The sequence below is a fragment of the Pleurodeles waltl genome, chromosome 6 (assembly GCF_031143425.1).
Source record: "Pleurodeles waltl isolate 20211129_DDA chromosome 6, aPleWal1.hap1.20221129, whole genome shotgun sequence".
Taxonomy (NCBI): Eukaryota; Metazoa; Chordata; class Amphibia; order Caudata; family Salamandridae; genus Pleurodeles; species Pleurodeles waltl.
Genome location: NC_090445.1, coordinates 761,626,951 through 761,644,477, shown reverse-complemented (window position 1 = coordinate 761,644,477; position 17,527 = coordinate 761,626,951). Strand labels below are relative to the sequence as shown.

The window sequence follows — 17,527 nt, the reverse complement described above, 5'->3', positions numbered from 1 at the left end:
GCCTGTGTAATTGTGTTTTTCCAACCCAGTGAACTAAGTGTTTCATGCCAGGTGGTGAGGGTCACTGCCGTGGTAACAGGGAAGGTCCGGGGCTTCTTCCCTACATACAGCGCCCGCTGGAAGCCCTCAGGTTTCATAGCCTCACGGTCTAGTCGATAAGCCAGCTCAGTCTCAGGGAGATGGATCCAATAGCTGATAGGTACCAATTGAGCTGCTCGGTAGTAGGCCCGCATGTCAGGCAACGCAGTGCCTCCGTCATACCAACTTCTTGTGAGCTTCTAAATAGATATACACGAAGGGGCTGTGTCCCAGAGCAGGGTGCCAATCGCACCATCAATGTACCTGAAATAAGAGGCCGTAACGGGGTAGTGTGTGTTCTAGAGAGCATCTAAAAAGCGAGGCAGAGCCATCATTTTAAATAAGGCGGCTTTGCCTAGCAAGGACAGTGGAAGGGAACATCAGCGTTCCACATCCTTCTGCAGGTGTACCAGCTGGGGTGTCAAATTGTGAGCTCTAAATACACTTGGTCCGTAGTGACATAAATGCCTAAGTATTGGAACCCCTCCTTAACTATGTGAGCGGAGCATCTGTCTGGCCGTTTTGGAGCTGCGCCGCAGAGAAGATAGATCAGAGACTTGTCCCAATTGAAAGTATAGCCTGAGTAATAACTGAATTGCATTAGAACATGGAGTATTCTGTCAAGTGTGCATATGGGGTCCGTCACATACAATAAAATGTCATCCGCATAAAGGGATATCCTGTCTTCCCAGTCCTCTGTCCATTTCAGTCCTCGAATCAAGGGGTCACTGCGTATCCAGACCGCCAGAGGTTCCAAAGCTAGGGCGAATACCAGGGGGAACAGTGGGCAGCCCTGTCTCGTGCCCCTCTGCAGTTGGAATGGTGTTGATGTACTTCTCTTCACGGTTACTTGAGCCAGGGGCTCTGCATATAGGAGGCGCACCCACCCACAAAGCGTGCCCCAAAGCCATAACACTGGAGAACCTCAAAGAGGTACGACCACTCAGTCATGTCGAAGGCCATCCTCGCATAGAGGGAGAAGACCAGGGCGTCTTCGCGGATTCAAGGCATCCAGCCTGAACACCCGCAAGACGTCGCAGGTTAAGGGCTGTGTTTTGTCCTGGCATAAAGCCAGACTGGTCTGGGTGGATCAGAGAGATCATCACCTTGACCAAGTGGGAGGCCAAGAGTTTAGCCAGGATTTCCACTTCAGGTTGAGGAGCGAAATCAGTCTATATGAAGTACATAACTCTGGCGGTTTGCCATCCTTGAGTATGACCGCTATAGTAGCCAGCCTCTGATCTCTTGGTAGGGCTCCCTTGTCTCGGCTTTCAAGGAACATCGTCAGGAGGTGTGGGGCAATCGTAGTCGCTGTGAGTTTGTATATTTCGATATGGAGGCCACTGGGCCCCAGTGCCTTGCCAGGTGCCAAGTCGCATATAGCGTTCATCTACTGTTACCTCCTGATCTAAGAAAGGTTTGTCTGGTGCCACCAGGACTGGGAGGTCGACATCTGCCAGCAGTTCCCGAGCCTCGAGTGCCATAGCCGATGTATGTAGTGGGCCGCAAAGTCATCTGCAATCTGCCGCCCGGTCCCCGCTGTCAGTCATGATTTCTGGTACCCATTGGTTTGCCCTTTCCTTGCCGTCCAACCAGGCCAGTAACTTTGTAGCACTGTCGCCTACTTCGTATAGGCGTCTTTCCTGCAATATGTAGTGTGAGCAGCCCGCGTCTGTCGCGATGTCCCTAAGCTCTTTCTCTTTCAAGGTCAGTTGATGGCGCACTGTCTCCTGTCCCTAGCCCATGTGTCTGGCCTCTAGTTCTAGAATCTCCTTCTCCAGTGCATCTGGGCGTAACCTCTTATCTTTTTTGTGGCCTGCAATCAATTAAATCCCCTGACCCTTTATCACTGCCTTGTAGGCCTCCCAAAGTATCTGTGCTGACTCTACTGAGCCTGTGTTTTCCTCAAAGTAGTGCTTTGCTGTTGTGCTCAGACTTTCTTGAATATTTGGAATTTGGAGGTACCAGGGGCTGAGCACCGTTCCAAAGCAGGCCGGCCCCCATATATCAGGCAGATCGGAGAGTGGTCCGATATGCCTCTCGCCAGGTGGTCAACCTGTTTAATGCAAGGGGTCATGTGTGGAAGGACGAGGACATAGTCAATTCGTGACATGCTATTGTGGGCCCCAGAAAGGAATGTGTACTGTAGTTCCTGCGGGTGGCAGGTCCGCCACGTGTCTATCAGCCCCATGGTTCCCAGAAACTCTGACAAGGAGTGACGATGGGAACCCTGTTTCCGGGAGCGTCAGCAGTCCTGAATCTCACACTGCGTCGTGTTAAAATCCCCTCCCTGTAACCGCTCCCCTTCCGGGAGGCCGAGTACAAGGGTACTCAGGCCCATATTTATACTTTTTTTAGCGCCGCATTTTCGTAATTTTCTGACGCAAAAGTGGCTCAAACTTGCAAAATACAATTGTATTTTGTAAGTTTGTGCCGTTTTTGCGTAAAAAAACGGCACAAACGCGGCGCTAAAAAAGTATAAATATGGGCCTCAGTGCGGCAAAGGCAGTGTCATGTAGCCTTGGGGAAATGTATGTTGAGATTTTATTAACCTTAGTGTTCTCCCATTGTCCCAACACTGCTATGTATCGTCCATACTGGTCTGCCCAGGTGTTCTGAACCCTGTAAGAGGAGGTCTTTCGCATCAGAATGCCCACTCCCCGGGAGTCTGAGGTGTATCCCGCGTGCGCTATCAGTTTAAGGGCCACATTTATCAAGCGTTTTTGCATTCGCAAATGGTGCGAATCGCAAAATTAGTCTGTTTGCGAATTCAAAAATGCCGTTCACAATGTATGAAAGGCATTCGTGTGCAATTTTAAGGAATCGCTAAAATAGCGATTCCTTAAAATTGCGATCCCATTTATTTCCAAAGCAAATGTATCAAGCATTTCCTAAATGCGAATTGGGCATTTAGGAAATGTAATTACCACCAAATCCAATTTGGTGGTAACCATGTGCAAATTTTAAAAATGCATTACAAATGCATTTTTAAAATTGACATGTAGCGCACCCATGCCCCTAAGGCATGTGTGTGCTTCACATGTCCGTAAAAAGGTTTTGGGGTGCAGCAGAGGGGGGGGCCTTAGGATTTGCATTTCCTAATTTGCGAATTCCTAACTGGAATTCACAATTTGGGAAATGCAAAACCACCTAAAGGCCCATAGGTGCGAATGGGGTCGCTTCTCTGTTTGCGATTCGGTAATAGCATTTGCGAATTTTAAGAAATCGCTATTACCAAAACGCAAAATTCATACATACCATTTTGCATTTCTTAAATAGCGACTTCTTAAAATAAGCTATTTAAGAAATGAAATTCAGTTTTTTTATACATCTGACCCTAAATCCTCAGCGATCTAATGCTCGATAGGTGTTGTCTTGTAAGTGCGTCTCCTGTAGGAGCACCACATCCGGGGCATGTCTCTTTAAGTACTGGAGTACCACCCCCCTCTTTAGCTTGTCTCCCAGACCGTTTACGTTCCAGGAGATTAGCTTAATTTCTGGTGTGGCCGATGTCATGAGTAAAGGCAGAGAAATTCGCCACCCGGGGTGTCCTAGCATTGTGCAGGGGCAGGTACCCAATCTCAATCTGTCTACCCGCAAGAAGAGCTGTGCGCCATATCCAATGAAGTGTGCTGCCTGCTAAACCTAATATTAACGTTACTCCTAACAAAGCTAAACCACGTTCAAAACCAATCCCCATCCCTGCAAGTTGGATCTAGAACTACCCCCCCACCCAAAAGCTGCAGAGTGCCTGTCACCCCAATCCAACATATTCAACTAGTGGTGGCTTTACCAACATTCAGAAGTCCCCAGCGTATGCCTCAAATAAGGAAAGCATTGGTCCTGCTTCCGTTACTCCTTTTGCATTAACAGGAGTGTCCGCACCGGGCACCGCCCAGTGTCATCTTGGCAATCAGAATGTCCCAAAGCTGTTTGATTCGAGGGGTACCAAGCCCTCCCATATGAGCAGCCCCCTGAGAGGTTGCTTGTTCAACAGTTAAGATTGCAGAGCCCCCAGCTCCTGTAGGTTTTAAAAAAAAATGTTTTTAGGTCCCAGTCTGTTCCAGTGAGTCGCCATGTTCTCTCGGGTGGCCCTGTGCTGCTCGATGTTCTGGCCGATCTGTTCCTTGTCGCCTTCCTCCCTGGTGTGTCTCCCGTTGCGGTGAGCCCACCGTGCACCATCCCTCCAGCCAGTCGAAGGTATCTTGTGGTTTTTCAAAGTACCACGTTTTACCCTCAGCCACTTTTACCCTCAGCCACCACTTGTACTTTGGCAGGGAACATCATTGAGTACTCGCAACACCTTCTTTACCTCCAAAAAGTTGCATCAAAGTTTTTTAACGTGCATGGTGAAGTCCAGAAAAAAGGTGATTGTTGCGTTTTATTATTGCGCAGGAGGGGCACTGCGGTCTGTCTGCACAATCACGTCTCTGACCTGGAAATTAAATATTCTAGCTATTATCGATCGTGGAGGTGCTCCCGTGCCCAGGGTCACTCCTGGAACACGGTGGGCCTGCTCCACCGAGACCAGCTTTGATAGACCTCATGGTTGTAGTTCCTTAAGGATGAGATCCTCAACAAACTATTCAAATGCAGGCCCATCTGCACTTTCAGGCACCCCCACAATGTTTATATTATTCCTTTACGACCATCCTTTGTAGTCTTCCAACCAGATTTATAAGGTGGTGGTCAGGGCCTGCAATTCCCCCACTTCCGCCTGCAGCGTCTTTGTGTACCCCTGAAGGGTGGCGTTCAATTCCTCCACATATTTCACTTGTGTTGCCACATTTCGCAGGTCCGTCCTTAACAGTGACCTTTAAGTGGACACTGAGTCAATCCTTGTTTCCAGCGAGGTGTGGACCACCTATATAGCCGCTATAATCTCTTGCAACGCGAGCGGTTCCATCTCTGGCTGAGAGCGGTCCGGTGTGGTAGTAATGGAGTCCAGTGCTGCTCCCGCACCCGGGGCCTCTTTCGGGAGTGCATATTTGTCCAATTTGGACTGGTGGACTGCGCACTCCCCCCCTTTCCTCCAGTCATGGCCGGGTCACCAGTGGCTGGGCTCAGGGAGCAGTGGAGCAATTGGGGCAGCGAGCAGCGCCACAGTACTCACCGCCGCCCCACCCGGGGGCTTTTCAGGTACCCCGTCGGCCTGTCGGCTTCCTTGCTATGCCACCCGCTCCCTTCTCTGAAGCGGCATTTCGACCTGCACCACCCCGGTAGATTTTTTGGGTTGGGGCTCGGGGCCAGGCGGCCTACACTGTTGTTCCAGGCTGCATGCTCCTCTTCAGGCACTTACTTCGAGTCCTGGGGGCCCTTCAGGACTGCCACCTCTTTCTCAGTTCAAGTCTGAAGCCGCCGATCGGCACAGGGGGTGCCCCGATCTCTTGGTCTGTCGTCCTCTGGCTCCGCACCCAGCCTGTCACCGCCTCCTGGACCAGTCGCTCACCACGTGCCCCGATATCAGGTGGGGGGGTCCCTCTCGCAGGTCCTCTTCTGGAGTCCCCTCCTTCTGGATCTCCCTTGTCTGCACCGGCATTGCACCCGGTCCTCCATCTGTCGTGGGGCCGCTGCTCCAACCCCTAGGCTCCTGTCATGTTGTGGGCCGCCCTGGTCCAAATTCACCTCAGAGCAGCTCACTATGTCCCCCTGGCTATCTGGACTCAGGATTGAGCCCTTTTGCCCCTGAGCAGATCGTGTTTCAGATGTTTTGAAGCTAAATGTTAAGTGGGGGATCGAAGCTGCTCTTAGAAGTGGCCATCTTGTCCGGCTGTTGGCCACGCCCTCACGTTTTGAACATTTCTTGAAGATTCATCAAACAAAGGCAAAGGCATTTGCAAAACAAAAAATGCTTTGTCTATGGGAATTATGTCCTAACTATACCTACCGGAAACCGTCATTAGGTAATATATTCAGATATGTATGATCTAGAATGAGCAAAAGTGTAACTTAGTCCTATATTACCTTGAAGGGTTAAGGGTGACATCGTAAACCATGCAACTGAAGGTTTAGTGGTTTGTAAATGTCACCAGACCCTTAGTTAGGAATGTAGGAACATATTACACAAGGTACCCCTAATTGATTGTTTATATTGCATGTTTATTCAGGTGCATTTAGCAGGAAACTAGGGAAAGGTTTATTGAAAAACACTATTTAAGAGAAGCATAATTAGGTAGTTAAAAATAGAGGGTTTCAGATAAAACAGACTTTGCTTTCTTAAAAATCATATTCTGGCTTTGAGAGTCTAAGTTCTACCAGCAAGCTAAACAATTTAGAACATTTATGGTTTTGCTTGGCTTCCACAAATACAGTTTTAATTCAACAATGAGCTATAGCTGTGGTCAGAAAAAGTTTAAAGATTTTCCTCACTAATTAGAAAATAGGCTGTTGTTGGAAATGGGGTTTCTGGTTGGCTAGGGTATGCACCTAAGCCAGGCAGAACCCACCCACTCTAGTCAGGGCAAGGGGAGTTACACGTCCAAGATAACCCCTGCTCACCCCCTTGGTAGCTTAGCACAAGCACTCAGGTCTATCCAAGAGGCAATGTGTGAAGAGTTTGCACTACACACACAACACAAGTGACGCACTATACCCACCGCAAAGCAAACACAACACCAAGTTATATGAAAATATACTGTATTGTACACAACGCAATTATTAGACCAAACACAACATGTCAGTAATACCCTGCTACCCAAGCAGTTGTCAGAACGTTACACAGTAGTTACTCTGCAGAGCCAGCAGTAGTCACATATAACACACAGGTTACTTATTATTCTGCAACATAAGCAGTAGTCAGGAATCACATTTCACAAGAAATGCACTTGTCATTAAAGTATCATGAATGCCTATACCAAGAGCATTATAAAACACATGGCAAGTCACAAAAACAGATTAGCACGTCATGCCCATAAAAGGAATATTAGCAAACATATATGTAGCACATCATAAAACTAATCAGGTTAACATATAAAGCCATAATGTCCGTACTAGGAGCATAAGAAATATGTCTGTTCTTTAAAAGTACCTATTGTTATGATGAAAGGCACTTCCAGTGTCAGGAAGAACAAAAGTGGGCCCCCGGCGCTCAGTGCGCTCCCTCTGGGGGCCACTCCGATGATTGGGAGAGGAGGGGAGCGTCACGCACCCCTTCTGGTTTTATAATGGGCCCCTCGTGGGGCCTGTGATCTTTTGGGGGCCCCCCTGGGCCTCAACTGGCCCTCCGGGGGGGGGGGGGGTGGAGGGAAAAGCCAGCAAACAACAATTGGGGTAACCGATGGGCCTCACTCAACTCTTGCGGGGTCTCCCAAAACACAAGGGAGGACCACGTGATACTGGGCACCTCTGGCGAGGCTTCCACCCTGCCTGTGTCCTCTGGATATGGCTCGGGCTCCGCTGGGGCAGGGGAAGCCTCGGATGAGGCTTCCTTCCCCCCTGCCCGACTTAGCAACCAGGGGTAAGGGACTCCGGTGGGACGGGGAGCCTCCGATGAGGCTTCCTTCCCCGCCCAATGTCTTCTGCTTCCAAAGGCCCGCCCAGACCGCAGCAGTGTGCAGGCACCAAAGTAGGTGCCTGCTTGTGCCCTGGGGGCTCTCCTCAGAGTGCGCTTCACCCCGGGGGCACAGTAGGAGCGTGATTGCTCCTTTTCCTCAGTGGATGGTGCCCCGAGGGTCCCAGGAACAGTGCGTCACTCGCACTCACATGAAATAGCCTAGTTCGTGGCGGTGATTTTTTTTTTAAGGCAACAGCAAGGCGCTTACGAGCGCTGGGGCCATTCCATAAGCCAGGGTCAAGGCGGTGATTCCGGCAGAAGGAAATCGCTGGGGGGTCATAAAGCAAGGCGCTTCACCAAGCGCACAGGCACCACAAAGGACGCGCTTTGAAGGGCAAAATGCACCATCAATGAAGCACTTTCAACATGCTTCAGGGAAAAATGGCAAAGCGCTCTCGACATGTTGCAGGGGTCCAGGACCACGGCACTCAGCCCCTGGGGGACAACAATAAAATAAAACGAGGACAGGTGGCAGGTTTGAGATTTGCAGGGCATTGTGACTAGGAAACCCTAATGGGATCTACGCAATTCACGCCATTCTGGATTCCCCTGGGTGTCTAGTTTTCAAAAATATACAGGTTGGCCAGGTTTCCCTAGGTGCCGGCTGGGCTAGGGTCCAAAATCTAGAGCTACCCACATCGGAAAAAGAGGGTCAGTTTGCAGTGGAAAAATTTGCTGCATACATGTTGCATTTTGTGCCGTTCCCTGTCACGGGCATTCAGCCTTCCCACACAAGTGAGGTACCATTTTTATCAGCAGACTTGTGGGAGCATAGAATGCGAGGACATTTGTTATTACCAACTGGATTTTGCTGCATTTGTGCCTTTCAATTGTAAGCCAATGAATAAGAAAGGTGACATTTTGACAAATACCCTGTAAATCATAATCTAGTACAAGTACCCACCAATTCAGAGATGTAGAAATAATCACTGCTCCTAAACTCTTTATCTTGTGCCCATTCCAGAAATATTTAAGTTTCCTTGATACCCATTTTTCACTCTGCCTGTTTTGCTATAAGAATTCGTTTATACTTGGTACTCAATGAAAAACCATTGTACGTTGCAGCTCAGTTGTTGGCTATGGGTACCTTGGGTTCTTGGAGAACCTACAAGCCCTATATATCCCCGCAATCACAAGGGTCTAGCGGACGTAATGGTATATTGCTTTTGTCAATCGGTCATTGTGACAAAAAGTTCCAGATAAAAATGTTGTCGCAATTGCATGTTTTTTCCTACTTATTTTCAATATTTCTTTATTTCAATAGTTATTTTCCTTGGGAAAACCTTGAGTTATCTACAAATATTACCCCTTGCTGAATTCAGAATGTTGTCTACTTTTAAGAGATGTATAAACTTTTCTAGATCCCCCATGGGTTTCCCACTGGTTTCCACCACAAACTGGAAGTAGGTTGAGAGCATAAAAATAGGGCAAATAAGCTACCTCTTCAAGAAAATGCTAAAACTGTGGTACAACATTAGGTTTTTTGATTCAGCTCTGCGTGTTCCTGAAAGCTGGAAAGATAGTGACTTTAGTACAGCAAACAGTTTGTGGATGCAATTTTTAGGAAAAAACCCACTTTTATCTATAGCACTTTTCCCCTATTTTTCTCAAAAAACTCAAAATGTTGCTATATTACACCTGTTTTCCCAGTCCACAAACCCTGGGCACCTTTAGAATCCCCTGGATGTTGGGGAAAAAAGGACGCAGACTGGGCTTGGATAGCTTATGTGCACAAAGCGTTATGGGGGCGTAAGCGCAAACTACCCCAAATAGCCAAAGAAAGGCTTATATTTGGGGGTGAGAGGGTCTAATGTGATGAAATAAATTGAAAAAACACTGACAATTGCAATATATGCTTAGCTTTACAAACCATGCCACACGATATGCTATAAAACAGTTACTTGTTCACCAAATGAACTGCTTGTTACCGCACACATAATGTGACAGATGATATCACAAATTACATTGATCTTGTTAGTGGCGACACTTCATATCCTGGTGGGCTCCTCCGCTATGGCGGAGGAGCTTCGACCTTCCCCCATCCCCCTCGCGCCCCAGCAGCAGAAGCTGCAAACCTTTAAAAATAAAACGATAATAAACTAAGTTTAATATTGTTTTATTTTTAAAGGTGGCGGGCCATGTGGGTGACGAGCAGTGAGGGGAGTGCACAGAGCGCTCCCCTCAGTGCGCACGTATGTTTGCCCGGCTGTCTCAGGGCGGCCAAACACACATGCACACAAGGGCCCTCTTCAACCCGGCACTGTGTTGCTGAGTTGGAGAGAGCAGTCCTGGGCTCCCAGTCTGTGTTGGAGCACCCAAGCAGGGCGCTCTAGCTAATCATAATGCTGCTTTGAGCAGCGTCATGATTGTCCACAGGGCAGGCTGGGAGCCTGCAGTGCAGCGGAGAGCGGCGGCGACTTTAAGGTACGTTTTTTTTTAATTTATATTTTATTTCTTGTTTTATCCCCTCCGCCCCTTTACCAAGTTGCCAGCCACGACTGTTCATACCCTTGTCATTGATATTAGGGTAACAACCCTGTGGATTGTTTCTTTGTTTAGATATGTGTTGTTATTTATTGGTATAAATATGAGTTTGTAAACAGTGCATTTTGTTCATAAATTATGTTTTTCATGGTGGGGGAACCCGTTATCGTTTGTAACGTTAACCATAACTGGCCAACTTATGTTTTTCCATCCTATCCACAGCATATTTGGCAGTTTGATCATTCCTTGGCCCCACATTTTCTGCAAGTCTGTTAATGATATGCTGTACTGTTTCAATGGTTGCCACCAATATCAACAGTACAAAACCTTTGAAGGATTAAATCAGAATCAACCAGTGGGAAAAGAACCAGTGACACACTGGTTATATCGAGGTCTTTGGGGAAGGCATGTGTTTTTACCAATAGTCTTGCATCAAAGTGGCAGTTTTAGGATTCTCCAAATAAATGCATCTAAGGCCTGGGCCTGCTTGTTATCATGATGCTTAAAAAACAAAAGGTCCAGGGACCATGATTCTGTATCTAGTTGAAGAGAAGGTGTGACAGGATGTATGACAGTACCTAGAAAGTCCAAATGTAAGAACCGTTGCAAAGTGCACATGTTGCTGGGTGAGGTCTTGATTCTCTTAGGTATTTCACTTTCAATAAGTATATTTAATATAAATGTCACTTTGATACTAATTATACATTATGTTTTGTCCTTATTTGTATAGGCCAGAAAAGGAAACTTGTAATTGGTGTATGCAACTCCCATTGAACAAACGCTACCCTTTTATCCCCTTGTTATATTGTATATTATATTCTGTAGCTTCTACATCTTAGTAGCTAACATAGTCAGGCATGAATCAACAATTTTATGACAAGACCGGAGGCTCCTATTATTCTTTTCTTTTCTTATTTAATTAAACAGCAGTTGCAGTCAAGAACTACAATTACCATGAGGCAACGAAAAAGTGGCTAATGGGAACCAAGAAGTAGTCACAGTAACACACCAATCACCAACAGAGTGGCCCTATAATACTTATCTTGACTGAGAACAGCCCTCTTTTCTTGCTGCTCGCAGTCAAGATAAGTATTTGTTTCTTTATTCACTATACTCTAAATTGTATTCATTGTATGCTTTAGTAGCGGTCCCTCGCTTGTTTTCTGTGGGTTTACGTGCGTTATCGCGTCGTGCTTCATTTCCTTTGATGAGTCGGCTTGTAGCCGCATTTTGTCTCCCCGCCACGCGCGCTGCCCAACGTTTGTTTTTTCCGTTTCTTCTTCCACGCGACCGCCATTTTACACACGATTGCGGTGAAGAGTCAGAATTCGTGTTTCTCTTCCTCACCTCCAAACAACGCGTTTCCTGCTCCTTTTCTGGCTGCCGGTTCCGGTTTTTATCACCCGGACTTTCCGACGGCTTCTGAGGGGCTGCCTATTCACTGCATTTCATTTCCTGGTGCCTTTTTTCCCCGCCCATAGGCGGATTTTAGTCGCTCCAGCCAGCCTGAAGAAAAAATTAACTGTGTCATCACCATTCTCTAGTTCAGGCAGTTTATACATATAAATACTGCTTAAATATGGATAGCTCCCCATTTTCCCATGCTGCCACAGAGGAGGAAGAAATGATTAAAGAAAATCTCAATGATTTTATCCAGTCTTCAGTGGAACAAGCAGTCTCTGCTTCTATTGATAAATTATCAAAGACATAAGAAAATTCAGTTGTACAATTAATGTCTAAGACGATGTTGGCCCACTCTGCGGGGGAAGGCAGAGAGCGTCGGAGAATTTTAAAAAATAAAACATCGCTTTTGAATAGTGAGGATTCCTCACACAAGGCGGAGGACGCGGTTCCTCAAAGTCCTCCCTTAAGGGAGGGGATACTTTTAAAAAAAATCGTCAAAAAAATGCCCAAACAAAACACATTATGCCCATTGTAATTTCTAAGATTTTGGACACTGATGACAATGATGTGCGTGATAATTTTCCGGATTCGGATCTTTCCAACAAAGATAATAGAGACTCTGGGGGTCATTCTGACCCTGGCGGTAATTACCGTCATGGCGGAGGTCGGCGGTAGCACCGCCAACAGGCTGGCGGTGCACCGCTGGGCATTCTGACCGCGGCGGTTCAGCCGCGGCCAGAAACGGAAAGTCGGCGGTGTCCCGCCGACTTTCCGCTGCCCTTGAGAATCCTCCATGGCTGCGGAGCGCGCTCCGCCGCCATGGGGATTCTGACACCCCCTACCGCCATCCAGTTCCTGGCGGTTCTCCCGCCGGGAACAGGATGGCGGTAGGGGGTGCCGCGGGGCCCCTGGGGGCCCCAAAAAGAATTTCAGTGTCTGCCTAGCAGACACTGAAATTCGCGACGGGTGCAACTGCACCCGTCGCACCTTCCCACACCGCCGGCTCAATTCTGAGCCGGCGTCCTCGTGGGAAGGGTGTTTCCCGCTGGGCTGGCGGGCGGACTTTCGGCGGTCGCCCGCCAGCCCAGTGGGAAAGCCAGAATGACCGCCGCGGTCTTTTGACCGCAGAGCGGTCTTTCGGCGGGAACCGCGTGGCGGGCGGCGACCGCCGTCCGCCGCGGTCAGAATCACCCCCTCTGTCTCTTCTCCTCCTCCTCCTAAAAAAGTGAAAACACAAACCCTTTTGGGTTCTAAAACAAGTAGGGTTTTTGACTCTGAGGGTGATCCCATGTTTGATCCCAATGTCATTCAGCACCCGCTCTCTACCGAGTGGTTGCCTGCGGATCATGTGGCAGAATATCTCACCTCTAAATTACGCTCTCCCCTTGACAAACAGGTCAGGTCAGAGTGTCCCCGTACTTCCCTTCCTTCAAAGATTACAATGACTCCTATTATAGACACTTCCCTCATTACCTTTTTTTTCCAAATTCGGAAAGGACCCTCGAAAGGGAGTTGACAAGGCCTGGTCTACCTGCCAGGATAAGCTTTTGGATGTGGTGGGCCCCTTATCCCGTATTTTTTATATGGCAGAAGCAGCCCGCTTGGACAACGCTATCCTTGATCCTGTTGAATTGCCATTGTGGGTGCAACGGGCCGTTTGTTTATTAGGGAACGCTAATTGCGCTATAACCCACGAGCGTAGGAAAGGATTGTTACTCAAGTTGGATCCTAAGCTCGTCAGTTTGGCAACCTCAGACCAGGGAGTCAAAGCGGAAGGTTGTCTATTTGGAGACTCGTTCATCAAAGAACTCATTAAATACGTGGCCACGTTCGCTTCCCTGGACTCTTCCCAGCAATCTTTTAAAAAGGTGTTTTGCAGTCGGGTTACCTCCAGGACCGGCAGAGGCAGGAACCGCTTTGCCGGCCGATCATACAGCAACCAAGGTTCGCGTGGTGCCTACGCCAGCTCTTACCAGGAATACAAACCTCAGTTTTACCCTCAGAAGGACCGAGGATTCAGGAGCAGGGGCAGCGGAGGCTCCCGTTTCTCTTTCCAACCCGGTAAGTCATCCCATTACTATTCCGTTGGGAGGTCCCCTTGCTTTTTTCCCTTCGAAAATGGCAGTCTCTCACAGCAGATCCTTGGGTTTTGAACACAGTTCAGGGTTACACTATAGAGCTTGATTCAGAGCCTTTTCAAGCAAAGTTCCCTCATCCGCCCCAGTTCTCGTCGGAAATGGAAAACATTATTTCCATGGAAATTCAATCTCTTCTCCAAAAGCGAGCTATTGTCCCTTGTTCCCTCGATCCTTCGGGGTTTGTCAGTTCAGTTTTTCTAGTTCAGAAGAAAAACAAGAAGATGTGTCCGGTGATCAATCTCAAATCCTTCAACCAATTTGTAATTTACCGTCACTTCAAGATGGAAACCATCCTACATCTCAGAGACTCTCTTCTTCAAGGCGATTGGATGGTTCGTTTAGATCTCCAGGATGCTTATCTCACTGTGCCTATGCATCCAACTTCATAAAGTTTTTGCAGTTCCACTGGCACGGTCAAATGTATCACTTTTTGTCCCTTCCGTTCGGCCTGTCTTCCGCCCCTTGGTGTTTCACAAAACGTATGAAACCAGTAGTAGCCTCCCTCAGAGCTCAAGGAGTCAGACTAATTATCTACCTAGACGACATCCTCCTTATGAACCAAAATCACTCAACTCTTCTCGATCACGTTCATTTAACCTCTTTGCTTCTATCCGATCTAGGTTTTATTATCAACAACGAGAAATCTTCCCTGATTCCAGTCCAAAGAATCGAGTTCTTAGGTTTCCTAGTGGAGTCCGTGTCTGCCATTCTTCTTCTTCCATCGGCAAAAATAAAGTCTATCAAGACAGAAATTCTTCAGACCTTACGCAGTTCTCGCCTTTCCATCAGGTCCCTAGCAAGAATTGTTGGCCTTCTATCCTCTTCAATTCAGCCCGTCTTTCCAGGCCCATTACATTATCGAGCTCTCCAAAGACTAAAGATTAATCATCTTCAAAAAGGGTTGGCTTATTCATATCCTGTTATCCTAGATCAAGACTCGCATACAGAATTGCAGTGGTGGATAGACCATTTAGACGCTTGGAACAGCAGGACTATCTTTGCGTCAGCCCCAGATCTTGTATTAGAATCAGATGCAAGTCTGCTGGGTTGGGGAGCCCGGTGTGGTCCAATCTCGACTGGAGGCACATGGACTCTAGAGGAGTCCAAGTTTCACATAAATTGTTTAGAGATGCTTGCCGGGACCTTTGCGATCAAAATCCTTGCAAGAGACAGAGGCGGCCATTCTGACTCTGGCGGGCGGCGGAGGCCGCCCGCCAAAGTCCCGCCGTCAGAATACCGCTGCGCGGTCAAAAGACCGCCGTGGTAATTCTGAGTTTCCCGCTGGGCTGGCGGGCGACCGCCAGAAGGCCGCCCGCCAGCCCAGCGGGAAACCCCCTTCCATGAGGATGCCGGCTCCGAATGGAGCCGGCGGAGTGGAAGGGGTGTGACGGGTGCAGTTGCACCTGTCGCGATTTTCAGTGTCTGCTTGGCAGACACTGAAAATCTTGGTGGGGCCCTGTTAGGGGGCCCCTGCAGTGCCCATGCCATTGGCATGGGCACTGCATGGGCCCCCAGGGGCCCCACGACACCCGTTACCGCCAGCCAGGTTCTGGCGGTCAAAACCGCCAGAACCAGGCTGGCGGTAAGGGGGTCGGAATCCCCATGGCGGCGCTGCCTGCAGCGCCGCCATGGAGGATTCCCTAGGGCAGCGGGCCGTTTCTGACCGCGGCTGTACCGCCGCGGTCAGAATGCCCATGGATGCACCGCCAGCCTGTTGGCGGTGCATCCGCGGTCCCCGGCCCTGGCGGTAGTCAACCGCAAGGGTCGGAATGACCCCCAGAGTTTGTTGTTTATTTCTGCTCAGAATGGACAACATTTCAGCGGTTCGTTACATAAACCATTTAGGAGGAACAAAGTTCAAACCTTTAGCGGAATTAGCAAAAGGGTTTCGAGATTTTTGTCTTCAAAACAAAATTTCAGTCCAAGCAGAATACTTACCAGGCAATCTAAATACGGTGGCAGATTGGCATTCTCGTCATTTTTTAGACTAAGCGACTGGAAACTTCATCGCAACGTTTTCCAATCCATCTTTCCCAGATGGGGGCCTTTTTGCGTAGATCTTTTCGCTTCCCGCCTCAATGCGCAACTTCCGCAGTTCTTCAGCTGGCGCCCGGATCCCTCGGCGTTAGCCTTCGATGCTTTTTCTCAGGATTGGTCAACTTCCCTCAACTATGCCTTCACTCCTTTCATGTTGATTGCGCGTCTGCTAGCGGAGGTTCGTCGTCAACAGGCTACATTAGTCCTTGTTGCTCCCTTTTGGCAGTCTCAAGTATGGTTTCCCACTCTTCTGGAACTATCAATCTAATCCCCGTTTCTTATCCCTTCCTTCCCAGATCTACTCTCCAGTCCCTTCGGTCTTCCTCATCCCCTCATCCTAGACAATCTCCTAACCCTTTCAGTATGGAAAATAACAGGGAATCCCACTCTTTCCCTTCTATTTCGGCAAAGTCTTCAAACCTCATCGAGCTTTCCTGGGCTCCTGGAACAAAAAAGGTGTATCAATCTGCTTGGTCTCTCTGGCATAGCTGGTTTCTGGGAAAACACATTGATCCCGTTACAGCAGATGTAACTTTCATAGTCAATTTTCTTGCAGCAGAGGCTAGCAAAGGTAAGACTTATCGTACTATTAACTAATGTACGTCTGCTATATCTTCACACATTTAGAGCAACGGAAAACCAATCGGAGAGCATCCTTTGGTGTGTCGCCTATTAAAGGGAGTAAAATTTTCTAATCCACCTGAACCTAAATACAGTTCTTTATGGGATGTAAATGTTGTCTTTAATTTGTTTTCATCTTGGCCGGACAATGAGTTGCTACCTCTCAAAAGATTATCTGCCAAGCTGGCCATGTTGTTGTGCCTTGTTTCTTTTAAACGTCTTTCTGATGTTAGAGCACTAGACATTACAGCACGATCTCTTACTCCAACAGGTGTTCTATTCAATGTTTACAGACGTACAAAAACTGGTCTTTCCTCAGTCTTTTATCCTTATTTTCCAGACCACCCCAAATTATGTGTTGGCCAGTGTTTAAAGGTTTACAAGCATCAGACAGCCGATTTGAGGACTTCTTCCTCGTCCCAACTCCTGATTTCTTTCAGGAAGCCTTACAAACCTGTCTCTTCTCCTACTCTAGCTCGTTGGGTCAGATGGATTATGAACCTGGCAGGTATTGATACGTCCGCTTTCTGGGCTCATTCCGCTAGGGGAGCTATGGCTTTCAAAGCTTTTTCGGCTGGCTCCCGTCTGGAGGACATTCTCAGATCGGCTGACTGGTCTAATGATAATGTGTTCAGAATGTTTTATTGCAAGCCTGTTCACCATGCTTCTCTAGATGTTCTTGATTTGCTTTAAAATAGCATAATAGGAGCCTCCGGTCTTGTCATAAAATGTAGATTTTCCTAGTAAATTTATGAAAGAAAGTCTTAATTTTATTAGAGACATGGAGGCGAGTATTATCCCGCCTCTACAAATTTTTAATGCTTATTATTTTTGTTCCCTCCCAGCAACATCTTCAACGACTCCAAAAACTTCCTCTTAAGGATTTCAACGTTCACCACCACCATGTTTCTGGTACCGCCTCTCCTACGGCGTTCGACTCCAAGTTTCAGGATCCCAGGGTTCAAGATCTTCCATGTTCTATATCTGGACTTTTGACTGTGGTTCAAGAACTTTTGTCGGTGTTCATGGCATTATGTATCTGTTGTTCTATTATTCCACTGTTTACCTTTTAAGCTCGCATAAGAAAAGAGGGCTGTTTTCAGTCAAGATATGTATTATAGGGCCACTCTGTTGGTGATTGGTGTGTTATTGTGACTACTTCTTGGTTCCCATTGGCCACTTTTTCGTTGCCTCATGGGAATTGTAGTTCTTG

At 47.8% G+C, this 17,527-nt stretch overlaps 1 protein-coding gene across 1 annotated transcript in view; it reads left to right on the top strand.

Moving 5' to 3' along the window:
• VTI1A (vesicle transport through interaction with t-SNAREs 1A) overlaps positions 1-17,325 on the top strand; it is a 1,055,694-nt gene extending 1,038,369 nt beyond the window's left edge. Inside the window, exon 8 of the mRNA XM_069239378.1 lies at positions 17,160-17,325. Within this exon, the coding sequence (XP_069095479.1) occupies positions 17,160-17,310 (151 nt within the window). The 3' untranslated portion in view covers positions 17,311-17,325. The remainder of the gene's footprint in view (positions 1-17,159) is intronic.
• The last annotated feature ends 202 nt before the right edge of the window (positions 17,326-17,527 follow it).